Below are 15220 nucleotides of genomic sequence, written 5' to 3' on the forward strand. Positions count from 1 at the left end.
AATCAAGTAGGTCGTAAGTCGGGGAGTAGCTGTACTGTATTTTTCTACTAATAGGGTGCTCGTTCCTCCTAATACCCTCATTATCACTCCATGACTTTCCAATGACTGTACTATACTGAAACCTGAGTCTTTCAAAACTTTTTCAAAGTTCTTGCTAACAAAATAGAATGAATATTTTACGATCTGCCAAATTCAATTCTGACAACAGAGGGTGAACAAATGTTCTGTAGCTGAAAATGTTTTAGAGGTGAATGAAACAGCATACTGTAAATAAATATATTTTTTTAGTTTATTTACTGAAAGGAAAACATACAAAATATTTTGATTCATAACACAATTGCGTGATACGATTCAAACCACAACATATAGCCCATTTACGCATACATAAACATTCTCTCAACTGTAAACTACATATACATCACACTTGAAAATTGCACTAATTTATACAAATACAGTCATCAATAAAATGCAATGTGACAAACACTATGGGTTTCATCATGTCCTAGCCTACAATTCTTTTCTAAATAATTCTTGTAGATATAAATTTAAAAAATGATAAAGTTCCAACAGTTATAAATACATTTTACTGAATGAAACTAAATATTCTGCCCACTCAATTAAATTTGGCAAGTCTTTTAGAGTAAAGAAATCTGAAAGGAAATCCATAGGATGTGTTTCCAGTAAAATTTTTGTATGTTTTTTTTTTCTTTTAACCGTCTCAATTTAGCTTCCTGAGTGTGGTAAGTTGTTGGTGAAATGACATATACACATCTCCTAATCACCAATAATGATGGAAAACTTCAAATTCTTTCAATTTTCTAAATTGTAAAACTGTGCATTTGTTAAACTGGTAGAACCTCGTCCTGAACCAATAGATCTTTTCTATCAACTACAACAGTGCTTTAAGACTCGTCCTTAATAAACTCAATTGCATTCATGTCTTCAAAATATCACATAAAATGGATCATAATTCAACTGGTTATTTCACGTTGATTCATTGACAGTGAAATTATTATAAGTTCCTATTTCCACAAGTACAGTAATGTCCGCCCTGGTGAAAAGTTTTAGTTAAATCTGACCTCCCTACTCAACGCAATGATCCTCTGTGACCACTCCTCGTAAGTAACACATGACCAAGAATTAAATCTTGGAATTTTAAGTGATAAGATTACTATAGCCCTACAAATAAGTGGCAGTGCCAAGAAAACATTATGGGGAGGGTACACTATAACCTGTGATGGCATACTAATTAACATATAAATATTCATGTACAGTACCTTAGTTAACTGTCTAGCATACCATTACTACACTTCTTAGTTTTAGAATATCCAGACTCACAGAACACTGCAATCTACAGCACTCTATTTAGAGCTACGTCCTCAGTCAATTTTGGAGGAAACGTGAACCCCTTCCCCATACACTGCTACCTTACACTGTCCTTACGATACAAAATGACTTTGTGACTGTAACTTCTTGTTTTGGTTCATCGTAGTTCTTCACTCTACTTATAACAGTTTACTCAAGGTTTCAAACAATCATTGCTAAATTATAGAAGAAAAAAAAGATTCTCAATCCATTTATGGCTAGTACTGTATGTACATACTGTATAGGACAATTGTTTCACATCTGTCATTACCAGATACAATGGATGTAAGAGGATTAGAATTAATTTATTCATTACACTGATAACTCAGAATGCAAAATACTGTTTATCCAATATGCCATCTTATCATTTAATAATTCCGGGAGGGGTTTGCACTCCCCTGTATTATAGTACTGGACCATCATTGTTAACTTCTACACCTTCAGGATATCTGTAGTAGAATAATATATCTAGAAATGTGTAAAAAACTAATGCCATCATGAAACTGATGGATATTCATGAATTATTGGTAAAATACATTGAAGTTTACTGCTTCAAAAATAGTTTAAGAAGTTATGCTACTTATTAATCACAAAAACTGAGAAAATTCAGACAGTGAAATGACTGAAGGTATGCGTTGTTGCAGTTTCCAACATTATTATAGGCATTATTCTGCCTATTAAAATGTCCATAAACTCAGAACAAAAAAGTATTAAAAATGTCATGAATTGACTAAGGATAGAAATAAAAGTTTTTGATGAAACTTAAAGAACAACATCATAGACCGTAAAGGGGGTGATTCACTTTTTCTTTGTGTTGGACCTTGTAAGTTAGTAAAATTTATTTTATGAAGTATCAGTGATGTGAGTTTAGTTTTAAACATGCAAAATGTGTTAATGTGGGTGCAGTTGCAAAACTAACTTGTGAATTCAGAGTTTGCTGGTGTTACATGGTTCGCTTAACCTGATTCTTGTTAAATATACTGATGAAAACTATTATGGGTTAAGTCTACATGGTATCTACTGTAGCTATCATTGATCGGTGAATGAAAGAGTACAGGATGTGGAAAGACTGGTGATAAGAGTGATTGTTAGATCAGACTGACTAAACCAAGAGCTTATGGGTGATGGTGACGCATACACCACACAGGAGGGACCACAGTAGAGCGTGAGGGGTGAGGCTACCTCCTCCTGCCGTGTAGAGCAGCACACCTCGGTATCGGATGTTGGGTACTACATGCTCTGGAAAGGAAAGAGAAATTTTAAGTCAGCGTAGGATAAAATCATTTTATTCAGAGTTATATAAGTACAATTGATACTGTACTTCAATGTGTCTCAGAGGTCAAATTTATTTACTGTTTTCAGTTTTTCACTAATGCACTATTTTTCAATTTAAATTTTGAATTGTGTTCTCTGTAGAATGCAGTTGTATTCATATTAATGTATCTTTCAGTGATCACTATTGGTTTTTTTTCAACTGTATTTGTTTTACCAAACTCTGAAAGTAGTACCCTGTTTTAAGGTGGACGATTTCTTTAGTGAATATTTAGATTATAATGTTTTCGTATCATTACATGGTCTGTATAAACTTGACTGCTTTAGCTCAGGAGCACTGTCTCAATGTAATTTATGTTATTTTTGTGCTGTAGATAATTTGAACCAGATTATGGGCACTCTTATCTCAGAACCTTTATGAACCTGGACCATGGTTCCTCAACTTCTTACCTGGATGTCTTCCTATTCTGTACTTAACTGTATATAAGTAATTCTGTCCTTGATTTTAACATTGGATATGTATATCAAAGACATTCTTGGTGCTCAAAGAGTTTCCATGCATTACATGCTCTTGACAAACAAATTAAAGAGCAATCTAAAAGAAGAGACTACAATATAAATTACATGTTGCCAGCTAGGCATTCTAGATGCTGCCTACCTCTTTAGTTCCTGAGGAAGATAGCAGCAAAGAAGGCGAGGATAGCCAGGACGGAAGGCGTGGGCGTGTGGGCAGCAGAGTAGCCGAGGTGGCCACACGCCGGCGGGCACACGGGCGTGGTGGTCTCTACAACAGCCACAGAAATACAAGTCAAGATAGGCAAGACACAGGTTAACTATGGCAACTCTCACATGACGGCATGTTGATACACTAAAAACCTTGTGAGCTTACAGATACAGTGAAGAGGCAAGAGACAGATTATATAGCTATGGCAACTCTCATGACTATGGCATTTTCATACACTAAGACCCTTGTGAGCTTACAGACTGTGCAAGTGTTCTTAATGAAGGTTGCAACACGTGAGGTTTTCTTTAGCGTGCAATAAATTTGAATTAAGTTTAGGTGAAATGAGGTGTATCTCACTGTCAGTATCATGTGAGGCAGATGTCAAATGAAACGTGAATTAGGAGCAGGCATGTTCTCATTCAATTTTAGAGGCAATTTTTAGTGTCTTTAAATGCATTTATTTAAATTTATTCATGCACTTGCTCATTCTTTGCTAGAAAACATGCTTTTATATTGCAAGAAGGGCCAGGCTGAGCCTAAAACTTGTGTATGAACATGTAGAAAGAGCCACATGGTGTTTATTAAGTCCCTGATACTTGTGTTTACTGGAGGAAGTTACACAACCAAAACACCAACATTGTCATGTCTGCATTACAGACAAAATACAGTTCTGTGCAGAAAATAGAGTACAGTACAGTACATGGCAATGTTTTGGTTGTGTAATGAGTAATCCTTGAAAGGAATCGGCAAATATAGATATATTAAGATGTTTTGTGACCATCCTGTACAGTACTTGTAAATCTGCCAGGAGCTTATTAAATTACTGTACTATACTGTGCTACTGTATGTATACTGTACTGTAGGGATAAAGTTTAGAACACAGTACTTGTAAATCTGCCAGGAGCTTATTAAATTACTGTACTATACTGTGCTACTGTATGTATACTGTACTGTAGGGATAAAGTTTAGAACACAACATGTTACAGCAAGGTACAGTACAGTATTTGGTATTAAAGGCTTTGAACCTTCTAATTGTTGGTAATTTATTATGTTAGCTTATTACACTAAAAATTAAGTACTGTAAAGCACTTGGTGTTTGCTCTCTCGTGTGTGGAAAAGGTACATTAAGATATTAAATGTTATTGAGAAAAAAAATAAAATTTTAACTGAATTTATTTTTACACACTATAAAGCCCCCCAAATCCCTAAAATAATACGTGGTGTGTAAACTACCGAGTTATTGTACTGAACACTTCATGTGAAATGCTTTCTAAACATGATTTAAAATTCTTATAAAACCTTAATTAATTTTCTTCTTACATACACTGTGTAGAAAATTAACCTGAAGTAAACTAATTATTACTACGAAACTAAAAAATATATTATGGTTTACCGATGAGCTGAACTGTAGCTGAAGACTGGCCGAGCTTGTTGGTGGCCATGCAGGAGTAGTTACCAAACTGGCGCTTCTCAATGCTCAAGACACGGAGAGTTGTATCTGTGAACTCATCAGCAGTGGCAAACTGGGAAACCCTGTGTAAATAGAACTTATACTTAATGCCGAATTGTTGGCAAGATAATTTAAATGAAGTATTGTGTGTAATAAGGGAAATACTGTAATCTATACAAATTATTTCCAAACTAAAGTATAGTATTACAAGTTCAGTACTACAGTACTGTACTATCATTCCTATCAGGCAGGAAGAGATGCTTTGGCTTGTGATTAGGCTGTTAGTTACTTATACAGTAAAATACTTCTTAACAAAACAGTGGCAGCCATGTAAACATTAATCCTTCTTACTGTTTCTTGGTTTAGGTGTTTCAACTGCCAAGGTTTTCTATAATTTTTTTTTCTACTTTCAGACAGATGAACAACAAAAAAGTGTGTATAGTTTGGGAAAGATAAGAGGGAAAGTATCAGATTGCACTCACCGAAAGTGCTGGTTGTTAACAATGGACTCTTGCTTATGGACCCAAGTAATAGCAGCTGGTGGGTACGCTTCAACATGGCACTCCAGATCCATGTCGTATTGAAGAGCCTGTGGGAGACGTGACGGTAATAGTGTCAGGGATCATTGTTTTTGTTGTAGTTCCTGATTCCCACAAATGTTTATAAATCTAATAAATTCCCATTTTTTCAACATTTTATATTGTTTGAAGGGCAAGAATTTTTATACACCATCATTAGGAAAAGTAGGAAGAAAAAACAGATAACCATATCAATGTGACAGTTCATTTGGGTCTCAACCATAACTATCCATTAGGGAGAGTGTGAATACAACACACTGTATGATTAGCCTTTGGTATGTAACGAGGCAGTATGGCACTCAACAGTCTTCACTTCCCTAACTCTATAAAGTAAGGTACCCATTCACAGATAGGTGGACTAGGAAAGCCTTGGGATCAAACCAGCTACACTCAGTACAGGAGATGAGTTCTGTACCCACTTGGCCACTGCCCTCCTGCATAATAAGGTAACAAGTAGAAATACCCACACATACTTCCTCACACTCATCTTGCACACTTTTGATCCATAAAATTACAAAAACATTTGTTCACACTTTAAATTTACACACTTTCATTCTGTAGAAGTAGCATTACCTACCTGATAGACCCGGGGACGTGTGGCCTTCACAACAGGAGAAAACTCAACTTCGACGTTAATGTTCCTGCGAGCACCACGCCCCACCTGGTTCTCAGCAATGCAGTAGTAGGTGCCACGGTCCTCCTTGCGGATGTTTGCAATCTGCAATACGTTACCCCTGTGTGTACGTACAGTTCTGGTTAATAAAGAATGTAGTAAAGAGATGTAAAATAGTAGTACTGTGCACATGCATATTACATTCATGTTCATATTCCCGGAAATTCTAAATTAGTCCATACTTATTTCAACGAATCTTGATACCTGTAATTAAAAAAGTTTGTATTATTAGTTAACAAAAGAATAACATAATATTTCACAAGGAAAGTTCAGAAACAACGTATTCTTGAAAACTAACCTATAGATAGAACCACCTGTAGGGAGAATAGCATTGTTTTCCCTCCTCCAGGAGATCTCTGGGATAGGCATTCCTCCAGCATAGCACGATAACTCCACACTGTCGCTCTCACTCGCCACCACCGACCTGAAAAAAGATATTATTATCATTATTCACAAATCAGCCTAAAAAATTCATAACTAGTTTTGTCAGCTCTGAGGCCTATCAGTACAGTATATGCACCCGAGAGAAGAAAGGAAACTAAAGCAATGGGACATCTAATTAAACACAGTAATAAAAATAGTACTGTATAAATGCACTTGTTGCCACCAAATGAATCTCGGGAATTTTATTTTGACAATCAATAGTTCAGAAAAATCTAAGACACTTTTCTTCTATGATGTTTCTCTTGGAAACGACCTACAATGTGCCGAAGGATCCAGGGAGGCTATTAAACGCCATTAACTGGGTTTATTTTTTATCCTCCAACAAACAACAACTTCAAGAGAAAAATGACACTGTACCTGGTTGAGTTGTCGGAAATAACTGGAGGTCTGCGGACGAGGAGGTTGACGTTTGCTGTAATGCGGTTGTTGATGCCGAGGAGGACCTGACACATATAGTCCCCTCCGTCACTCTCCTGGATGTCCTTAATCTGGTGAAAAATAACAAACATATCATGACATTGTCTGGTAATTCACAGGAACCATTAATTTCAAAGGTTTTAAATATGGTAATGTTTAGTTCAAAGGTGCAGATCTCTCTCCTCCCAGGCATACAGTACAATAGCATTCTACCGGATTTTGGATTGGTTAGTATTAATGCACGTAAAGTTATAAAGGTAAAATCATGATGGAGTAAGTACTTTTTTTTTTCCAAGGATCATGAATTTTTTTTTAGATGACACAAAACAACATAATCTAATCTAGTTAAGTGAGCTTCAGTTCGGCTAGTTTAGAGCAGAAGAGTTTAGTTTAAGATGGGTTGGGTTTGGTTTGGTTAAGATAAGTCAGACTAAAGTGAGTTAGGCTATACTGGGTTAGGTTAAGCTATGTTAGGTTAAACTATGCTAGATTAAACTGGGTTAGATCAGGTTAGGTTATGGTACATTAAGTTAAACTATTGCCTTGGTTAAGTAAGGCTAGATTTGATTAGATTAGATTAGATTAGATTAGGTTCATGCCCTATACTAGACAACCTCACCTGCAGGATATAGGTGGCAGAGCCTTGGTCGTGTCTCAGGGCATAGCGGGAGTCCCTAATGATAAGGCCAGGACCGCTGGAGATGGGCAGGTCCTGGACATCCCCGGCGCCTTTCTTAAGCCACAACACTGGGTAGTCCTGGGAGTACTGCACTGAACACTCCAGCTGGATGCTTGACCCAATGTCAACCACCTGCTCCTTCGTGATCCAACTGATGGAGGGTGTCCGCACTGCCAGGCCTGCACGCGAAAAGAAATGCAAAATACGTTAGTTAAGCGTTCTGTGAGACCAAAGTGTGAAGATATATATATATATATATATATATATATATATATATATATATATATATATATATATATATATATATATATATATATATATATATATATACACACGACCCCCTGATGGAGACACGATGATCCTCCCCATACTGGCCAGAGATTATGTAAATAACATTGATTATGTGTTTAAGGAATATCCTTCCTTCCTTAGGCTTTAGTAAGCCCCTTTATAATATTTATACTGTATATACTTGTCACACTTGCCAGATGCTTCTGGTGTCATTGTACAGTGGTACTGTAGTGGATTTCTCCCCTACAAACGCTGTTTGTCGTTGCGTAGCCGACCCCGCGATTTCCCGTGTATGCCTCGTGGTCTGGGTCAACCAGCGCCGCCATACATCACGGAGGTCAACTACTAAGCCACGCCTACCCCCGCTATTTAAGACCTGACCTCGTGGTGACCTCCCTCTTCTTCTAGCTACAGCAAGCCACCTCCTCTTCCGCCGCTGCTGCCTGGCGGCCCTCGCTCCCGCCGGCGACCCACAAGCTGTCCTCCTCTGAGCATCCTCACCAACCAGCTCTCTCTACTCAACGCTTGCAACCAACCCATACCTTGCAATGGTGACCCCCGGAGACTCGCACCCACACAGGATGGAGGAGAAACCGATCACTCTCCCAGTCTTCAAGCAACATGGAAGACTGGCTTATCCACCCAGAAGCAGCTCTCATCGGCTCTACAGCTACTGTCTCTAAGCCGCAGGTTAGACACCCTAGAACAGCTCTGCTACTCTAAGCAGATCAGCCGCTCCTCTTCCTGCCCCAAGCACCACGTTCTATCGACCCCAACACACCCGTCCTGCCTCAGACGCCGCCCCCGGCCCAGCAGTACCCCCTGCCGCTCATCCTGACGCGGCCCCTGCTCCTCACGCGGACCGACAAACCCCTCATTTCTCCCTCAGGTACTCCCTGATACTGCCCTGCACCCTGCTGCTGTCGTGGACCCAGCTGCTGTCTCGAGCCTTCATCTGCTTCTGCTGACGCAGCCCTTGCTCCTGACCCAGGCCCACACACCCCAGCAGGCGCATCTGACGACTCTGTACCTGTCGCGAGTGAAGCACAGCATTCATCGCCTCCACAACCCTCTTTCTCCCTCTCTTCTCCCACAGATCTTGTTTTTAGACAGTTGCCTCCACTAGCGGCCGGCTCATCCACGCCATCGCCGTTACGTTTCACACGAGGCATGCACTGCCCGTTCTGCCTCACATGTGCCATGCAACCCTGCAGACAACAAGTCTCCTACACCGCCTGGAGGGAAGGAGGGAGAATTGTAGTGGATTTCTCCCCTACAAACGCTGTTTGTCGCTGCGTAGCCGACCCCACGAATTCCACAGTGTATGCCTCGTGGTCTGGGTCAACCAGCGCCGCCATACATCACGGAGGTCAACTACTAAGCCACGCCTACCCCCACTATTTAAGACTTGACCTCGTGGTGATCTCTCTCTTTTCTACCTACACCAACCAGCCAGCAACACCTCCTCCTCCTCCGCCTGCCTGGCGGTCCTCGCTCCCGCCGGCGAGCATGGCGACCCACAAGCTGGTCCTCCTCTGAGCATCCTCACCAACCAGCTCTCTCTTCTTCTAGCTACAGCCGCAGCAAGCTACACCTCCTCCTCCGCTGCTGCCTGGCAGCCCTCGCTCCCGCCGGCGAGCATGGCGACCCACAAGCTGCCCTTCTCTGAGCATCCTCACCAACCAGCTCTCTCTACATCACGCTTGTAACCACGCTGCCACTTCCCAGCACCAAGCTGCATTGTACATCCAATACAACATGTATACAGAGAGCACATTGTGAGTTTCTTTTCTCCTCCATCCTGTGTGTGTGTCACTCCGGGGTCACTATATATATATATATATATATATATATATATATATATATATATATATATATAAGTATCACTGTATAAGCATCTGTGAATTACACGAAGCGCTTGGGAACTTATATTTCTTCTTTCCTTGTGGTTATATATATATATATATATATATATATATATATATATATATATATATATATATATATATATATATATATATGTATATATATATATATCCAGTTGTTCTAGTTGATGTCTTTGAATAAAGCATTTGTTAAGGTCCCTGTTTCCATTTTCCCGTGTGATTTTATCAAGATTATCCATCCACGCTTTCATTGTGGATTATATACACACATACATCATGTATATACACACATACATACAATACATATATATATATATATATATATGTATATATATATATATATATATATGTATATATATATATATATATATATATATATATATATATGTATATATATATATATATATATATATATATATATATATATATATATATATATATATATATATGTATATATATATATATATATATACATATATGTATATATATATATATATATATGTATATATATATATATATATATATATATGTATATATATATATATATATATATATATATTTACTGTTATCCAAATTAATATATTCTATATTTATTTTGTAGGTCATGAGTGCTCATGCGACGTTAATAACAACTACGGGTACGTGTGTACACACACACACACACACAACGTAAACACCTAGAAAAAGTGCAAAAGAGGGCATGCAAGATTATTCTCTCCCCTTCCTACTCCACATATCAAGAAGCGCTCAACACACTGACCCTTTCGACTCTCACTGACCATCACTACGACCTCATCTGCAAATTTGGTAAGAAGTTTCTACACCATCCTCGACACCGGCTCCTACTACCACCTGAGATCCCTAGCCTGAGAATTGCTGTTCGACACCACAACCGTATCCAGTCCATACGTGCACGAACTGATCGCTATAAGAACAGCCCAGTCCCAACCATTGTAAAAATTATCAATAACTTGTAATAAACCAGTGTATTCACTCCCAGTAAATACTACTTCTTGCACTGTCACTATGTTGAAATGCCCTGTAGTTTGAGCTTTTCCCCATCTAGTTATTATATGTCTTATTTGTGTCACTTACAGTATGTTACTTGTATATTATTTGTAACTCTTAACCCATTCCCCAAATATGTAACTGTATATTTTCAGCCTTCTGGCTGCCAAGCTCTTTCAATAAACCGTTAATTATTATTATTATTATTATCACACACGGGCGGGCAGGCACACACACACACACGCACACACACGCACGCACACACACACACGCACGCACGCACACGCACGCACGCACGCACACACACACAAACATGCATCAGCAGCGAGACGAATAGCGAGGGAAGACTGAACAATGGCTCACCAATTTATAAAAATGACAGATTGAGAGCTGAATGCAGTAATTGGCAAACGGGTGGTTGAAAGAGCAGATGTGGGCAAAAGTGTATGAGGGAGGGAGGGAGAGGAGGGAGTGGGGAAGGAGGGAGGGGTGAGGGAGAGAAAAGAGTGAGTAGGGAAAGAGGGAGGGAGTGGGGGAGGTGGGAGGAAGGATAGATGGGTGAGGGAGGTGGATTGATGGAAGGAGGGGAGAAGGATGGTAGGAGGGAGGAAGGATGAAGGCGGGAAGGGGAGGATGGTGTTGGGGTAGGTTATGTTGGAGGTTTGGGGAGAGAAATTACATGGTTGGAGAGGCAAGAAAAGGCATTTTAGGGACAGGCCAAGGATGATAGCGGTGGTGAGGGAAGACGAGAGGAGGATGGAGGAGGAGAGGAAAGAAGAGAGGAGGAGAAGGAAGAAGAGAGGAGGAGGTAAAAGGAGACGAGAGGATTGAGTAGTTGTTATTGAAGGAAGACATGAGGAGAGAGGAACAACCAGGGATTGGTTAAGTGCTTGCATCTCCTGCCTTTGAGTACGATGACTTAACCCTTTGAGTACGATGACAACCCTTTGAGTACGATGAATTAACCTCTTGGGTATGATGACTTAACCCTTTGAGTATTATGACTTAACCCTTTGATTACGATGAATTAACCTATGAGAATATTTGAGCACAATGACAACCCTACATTACGATGACTTAACTCCTTGAATATGATAAATTAACCTTCGAGTACAATGACTTAATTCCTAAATTACAATGTCATCGTACTTGAGGATTTAAGACATCGTACTCAAGAGGAATAAGACATCGTACTCAAGAGGAATAAGACATCGTACTCAAGAGGATAACATTGCTCGGTGGGGATAATTAGCTTTCGTTAAGGTTAGTGTCTTCGTTATTCGTCTTGTATGTATTTCACCTTTTTTTCTCCTATTTCCTTAATATTATTATTTTTTCTTATTTGGCGTTTGATGGTGGGGTGGTGGATCACGTGAAGATTAGACACCCCAGTTTATTTCACCTGATGATTAAGTAGCCTACCTTAATGCTTCCTGGTGGTGTTAGGTTAGGTTAAGTGGAATGGTTTGTAGGATTGAGTTACTGCCTTCCTACCCTCCGTCGTGTTCTTGGGAGCAGAGTGGTACAGCAGGGTGATGGCGATAATGGTGAAGGTGTGGTCATATGTCAACAGATAACGGCACAGTGGCTATCAGAAAATTACAGAGGGCTATTTAACAGCCTTCCCTACTACTCGCTTTGCACAGTAGTAACGTAAGCCCAGGGGGGAAAATTAGTCCCAAGGCGTTGAGGTCCCGTAGGTCAGAGCTCATAACGGTAATGTGGGAACTGTGGATCGCCCGGTAGCCCGCCAGAGGTGAAGTGTATCACTCGCATTACCATAATAACGATGGTCATATGATCCCCGCTTCTTAACCCGGCTCCCACAAGGTCGGAAACCTCCAGCCTCAACCCTGACAACCCCGCCCGTCCCTGCTCAGCCGCCTGTGAGAACTACCTTGTGATTTATAGTTAACTTTGAATGGTCTCAATTTATAAAGTGTGTTTGGCGTACAACTATATTGGTCCCTCCCCCTCCCGCTTTTGTCAGCGCCCCACCCCGGCCCGCCATATCGCCCCTCACACTGCCCACCTCCTTTACCTCAATAAAGCAAACGGTGATTTTTTTTTTTTACACCTATCGTTGCGGGTTTATCCTTGCAGGGGTCTGGTAGCACAGCTGATTACCGCCTCACTGGTGGTGGGGGGATTAACAACCAGTGATTGGCATCTCTACTAAAACTATCACCACGAGGGTTACTCCACCACCCGTCATCACCACCACCGCCCCTCACTATCATCCCTCATCACTACCTCTCACCATCACCAACCACCCGTCATCCCTCATCATCACCACCACCCCTCACCACTACCAGCTGAATCCCTTCATCATACCTTCACTGTTCACGATTCGAAGTCGATACGATACTGATTTTTAGCGCGCATGTATATGTGTGTGTTCTTCCCTAGATATTAACATAAACACGAAAATTTAAGAAAACAAAAAATAGAGAGAATATATGATTAAGTAGAGGTTAAAATATTAATAACTTTTTATTTATATGAGAATCCCGTAATGATGCTATTTGTCTACAAACTGTCCAGGGAGTATTGTGTACAAGTGTACGCGGAGTTAGGTAAGTACAGCATAAGGTTATATACACCAGTTAAATCACTGATCCTGAATGGAGAGAGAGGTAGGTTGGCCAGAACCAACCAATAGTACAGCACATACGGGAAAGCGACATCAATATAAATATTCATCATGACAACAAAGCATTAGACAGAGGTGAATAAATCATCATACGCTCCAGCTAGCAGATACATATTGGTGCAATCTCCACAGCAAGACACCAAGCTGTACAGATATTAGTGTATCAAGCCTCGCCGGCAACATACAGTACATGTTTGCAGTTGTTGATAGAGTGAGTAATAAGCTCAGAAGCCAAGAGATTAGGTCAGCCAAAGTACTTGTCTCAGTTTGTGGTAGTTACGTGGACCTCCTACCTGCTAAAGGGTAGGGGGCGTCCTCTGGCTTGTAGGAGTGGACGTGTACATTAATGGGTCGTAATCCACCTGTACTCACCACCACCACCACCATCACTGCCGCCATCACCGTCATTGCCGCCGTCAGCACTATCGCTAGATAGAAAGTGAGTACGTCAGCGTGTGCGTGCGTGTGTGTGTGTGTGTGTTACAGCGAACATCCCTGACCAGGTGTTCCTTGGGTGTGCCAAGATAACAGGTAGGATGTGGGCGGGTGAAGACGGGGTGTTATTGTTACATTGAATATATTGGTATACAACTGTGAATATATCAATTGTATTAAAGTGCAAAGTAAAGTTAATAAAAAATAATAAGAATCAGACAAAATTATGTTTTAGATTAACTAAGAAACATATCTTAATTATCATAAAACCTATTCTCTTTATTTACTCTTGCAAAAAAAAAAATCGTGTATCCACGTCGTAAGTACAATGGCCTCTTGATAACCTTCAATCTACGGAGAGGAAATGTACAGTCGTTTGCCTTCACCGAGTTAACTGTTCGGTGGGTACGTCGACAATGAATTTGGGTTCCATTACCAATTTCATTTGTCAATAATTTCATGTTCAATAACTGTTAATATCACTCATTAACTAGCTTATATCTCTTTATACTTATTGATTGGACACAAGCCAACAAGTGTATAGGAAGGTGTTTGTGCGTTTGTCCGGTCACTTAACCACCGTGAGACCGAGGCCTCTGTCAGGCTGTGTCTCCAGGGAGCTGACCCACTGACCCCACTCCGACGAGTTAGGACGAAGAACAACACCCTGAGGTCCTCCATGGGATCCCCTAGATTCCCCCAGGTTCTCCGAGACCTTCCCCCAAATCCTTTATATATCTCCCAGTATTTCCAAGATCTCTCATAGGTCATACACTTCCTCGGGTCTTCCAAAGGTCTCCAGAGGTTCTAAGATGTCTGCCTCCTTTATCGGAGTCCCTGTTAGACCCTTCTCAGTTTCCTCTCTTCATATCTCGATAATCTCTCTCGGGTCTCCCAGTCTCTACCCACCACCAATCTCTCCCTTAACTCCCTCAGGCGACCCAGGCACTCCACTGCCTCCCTCGTATTTCTCAGGGATTTCACGGATTCCTCCTCCTCCTCCTTCGTTTCCCCTTCCTCTCTCTCCTCAGAGCTCGACCATCCTGCACAAATTTCTTCTCTGATCTCCGAGGACTTGTTATCTCCCAAGTTCTAACTGCTTTGAAAGTTACAAATTCTGCCTTACCCATTCCCAGATCCCTACAGTAGTCCCCCCCCCCCCACCATGTGGCCTTAAAACTACCCCTTTTTCTCTGTCTCTGTTTGACTGTCAATATGAGTCAAGTCCCACCCACCAATCTCCACCACTCTCGCTCCATAATCCCTAATCCTTCAAAATCCCTACTATCCCGACCTCCACCCATTTCACCCCACCTCCCTCATTGGGCCCAAATCTCACCCTTCT

General features: G+C 40.6%; 1 protein-coding gene across 4 annotated transcripts; it reads right to left on the reverse strand.

The window, feature by feature from the left end:
• Nucleotides 1-275: 275 nt before the first annotated feature.
• LOC121866364 (lachesin-like) lies at nt 276-13873 on the reverse strand. 4 transcript variants are annotated; one of them, XM_042365984.1, is made up of 9 exons: nt 13734-13869; nt 7543-7781; nt 6864-6994; nt 6361-6486; nt 5967-6141; nt 5294-5400; nt 4755-4894; nt 3296-3421; nt 2467-2604 (listed from the first exon to the last, which is right to left on the reverse strand). In XM_042365984.1, exons 1-8 carry the CDS (start codon nt 13846-13848, stop codon nt 3300-3302), a joined length of 1155 nt encoding a protein of 384 aa, XP_042221918.1. In that variant the 5' UTR covers nt 13849-13869; the 3' UTR covers nt 2467-2604; nt 3296-3299. The 4 variants fall into 4 exon arrangements, with proteins under 4 accessions (XP_042221916.1, XP_042221919.1, XP_042221918.1 ...); XM_042365986.1 differs by having other exon boundaries at nt 5967-6123; nt 13734-13866; XM_042365982.1 differs by lacking the exon at nt 3296-3421 and having other exon boundaries at nt 276-2604; nt 13734-13873.
• Nucleotides 13874-15220: the final 1347 nt, after the last annotated feature.

This window comes from Homarus americanus, unplaced genomic scaffold (assembly GCF_018991925.1).
Source record: "Homarus americanus isolate GMGI-L3 unplaced genomic scaffold, GMGI_Hamer_2.0 scaffold16430, whole genome shotgun sequence".
Classification (NCBI taxonomy): domain Eukaryota; kingdom Metazoa; phylum Arthropoda; class Malacostraca; order Decapoda; family Nephropidae; genus Homarus; species Homarus americanus.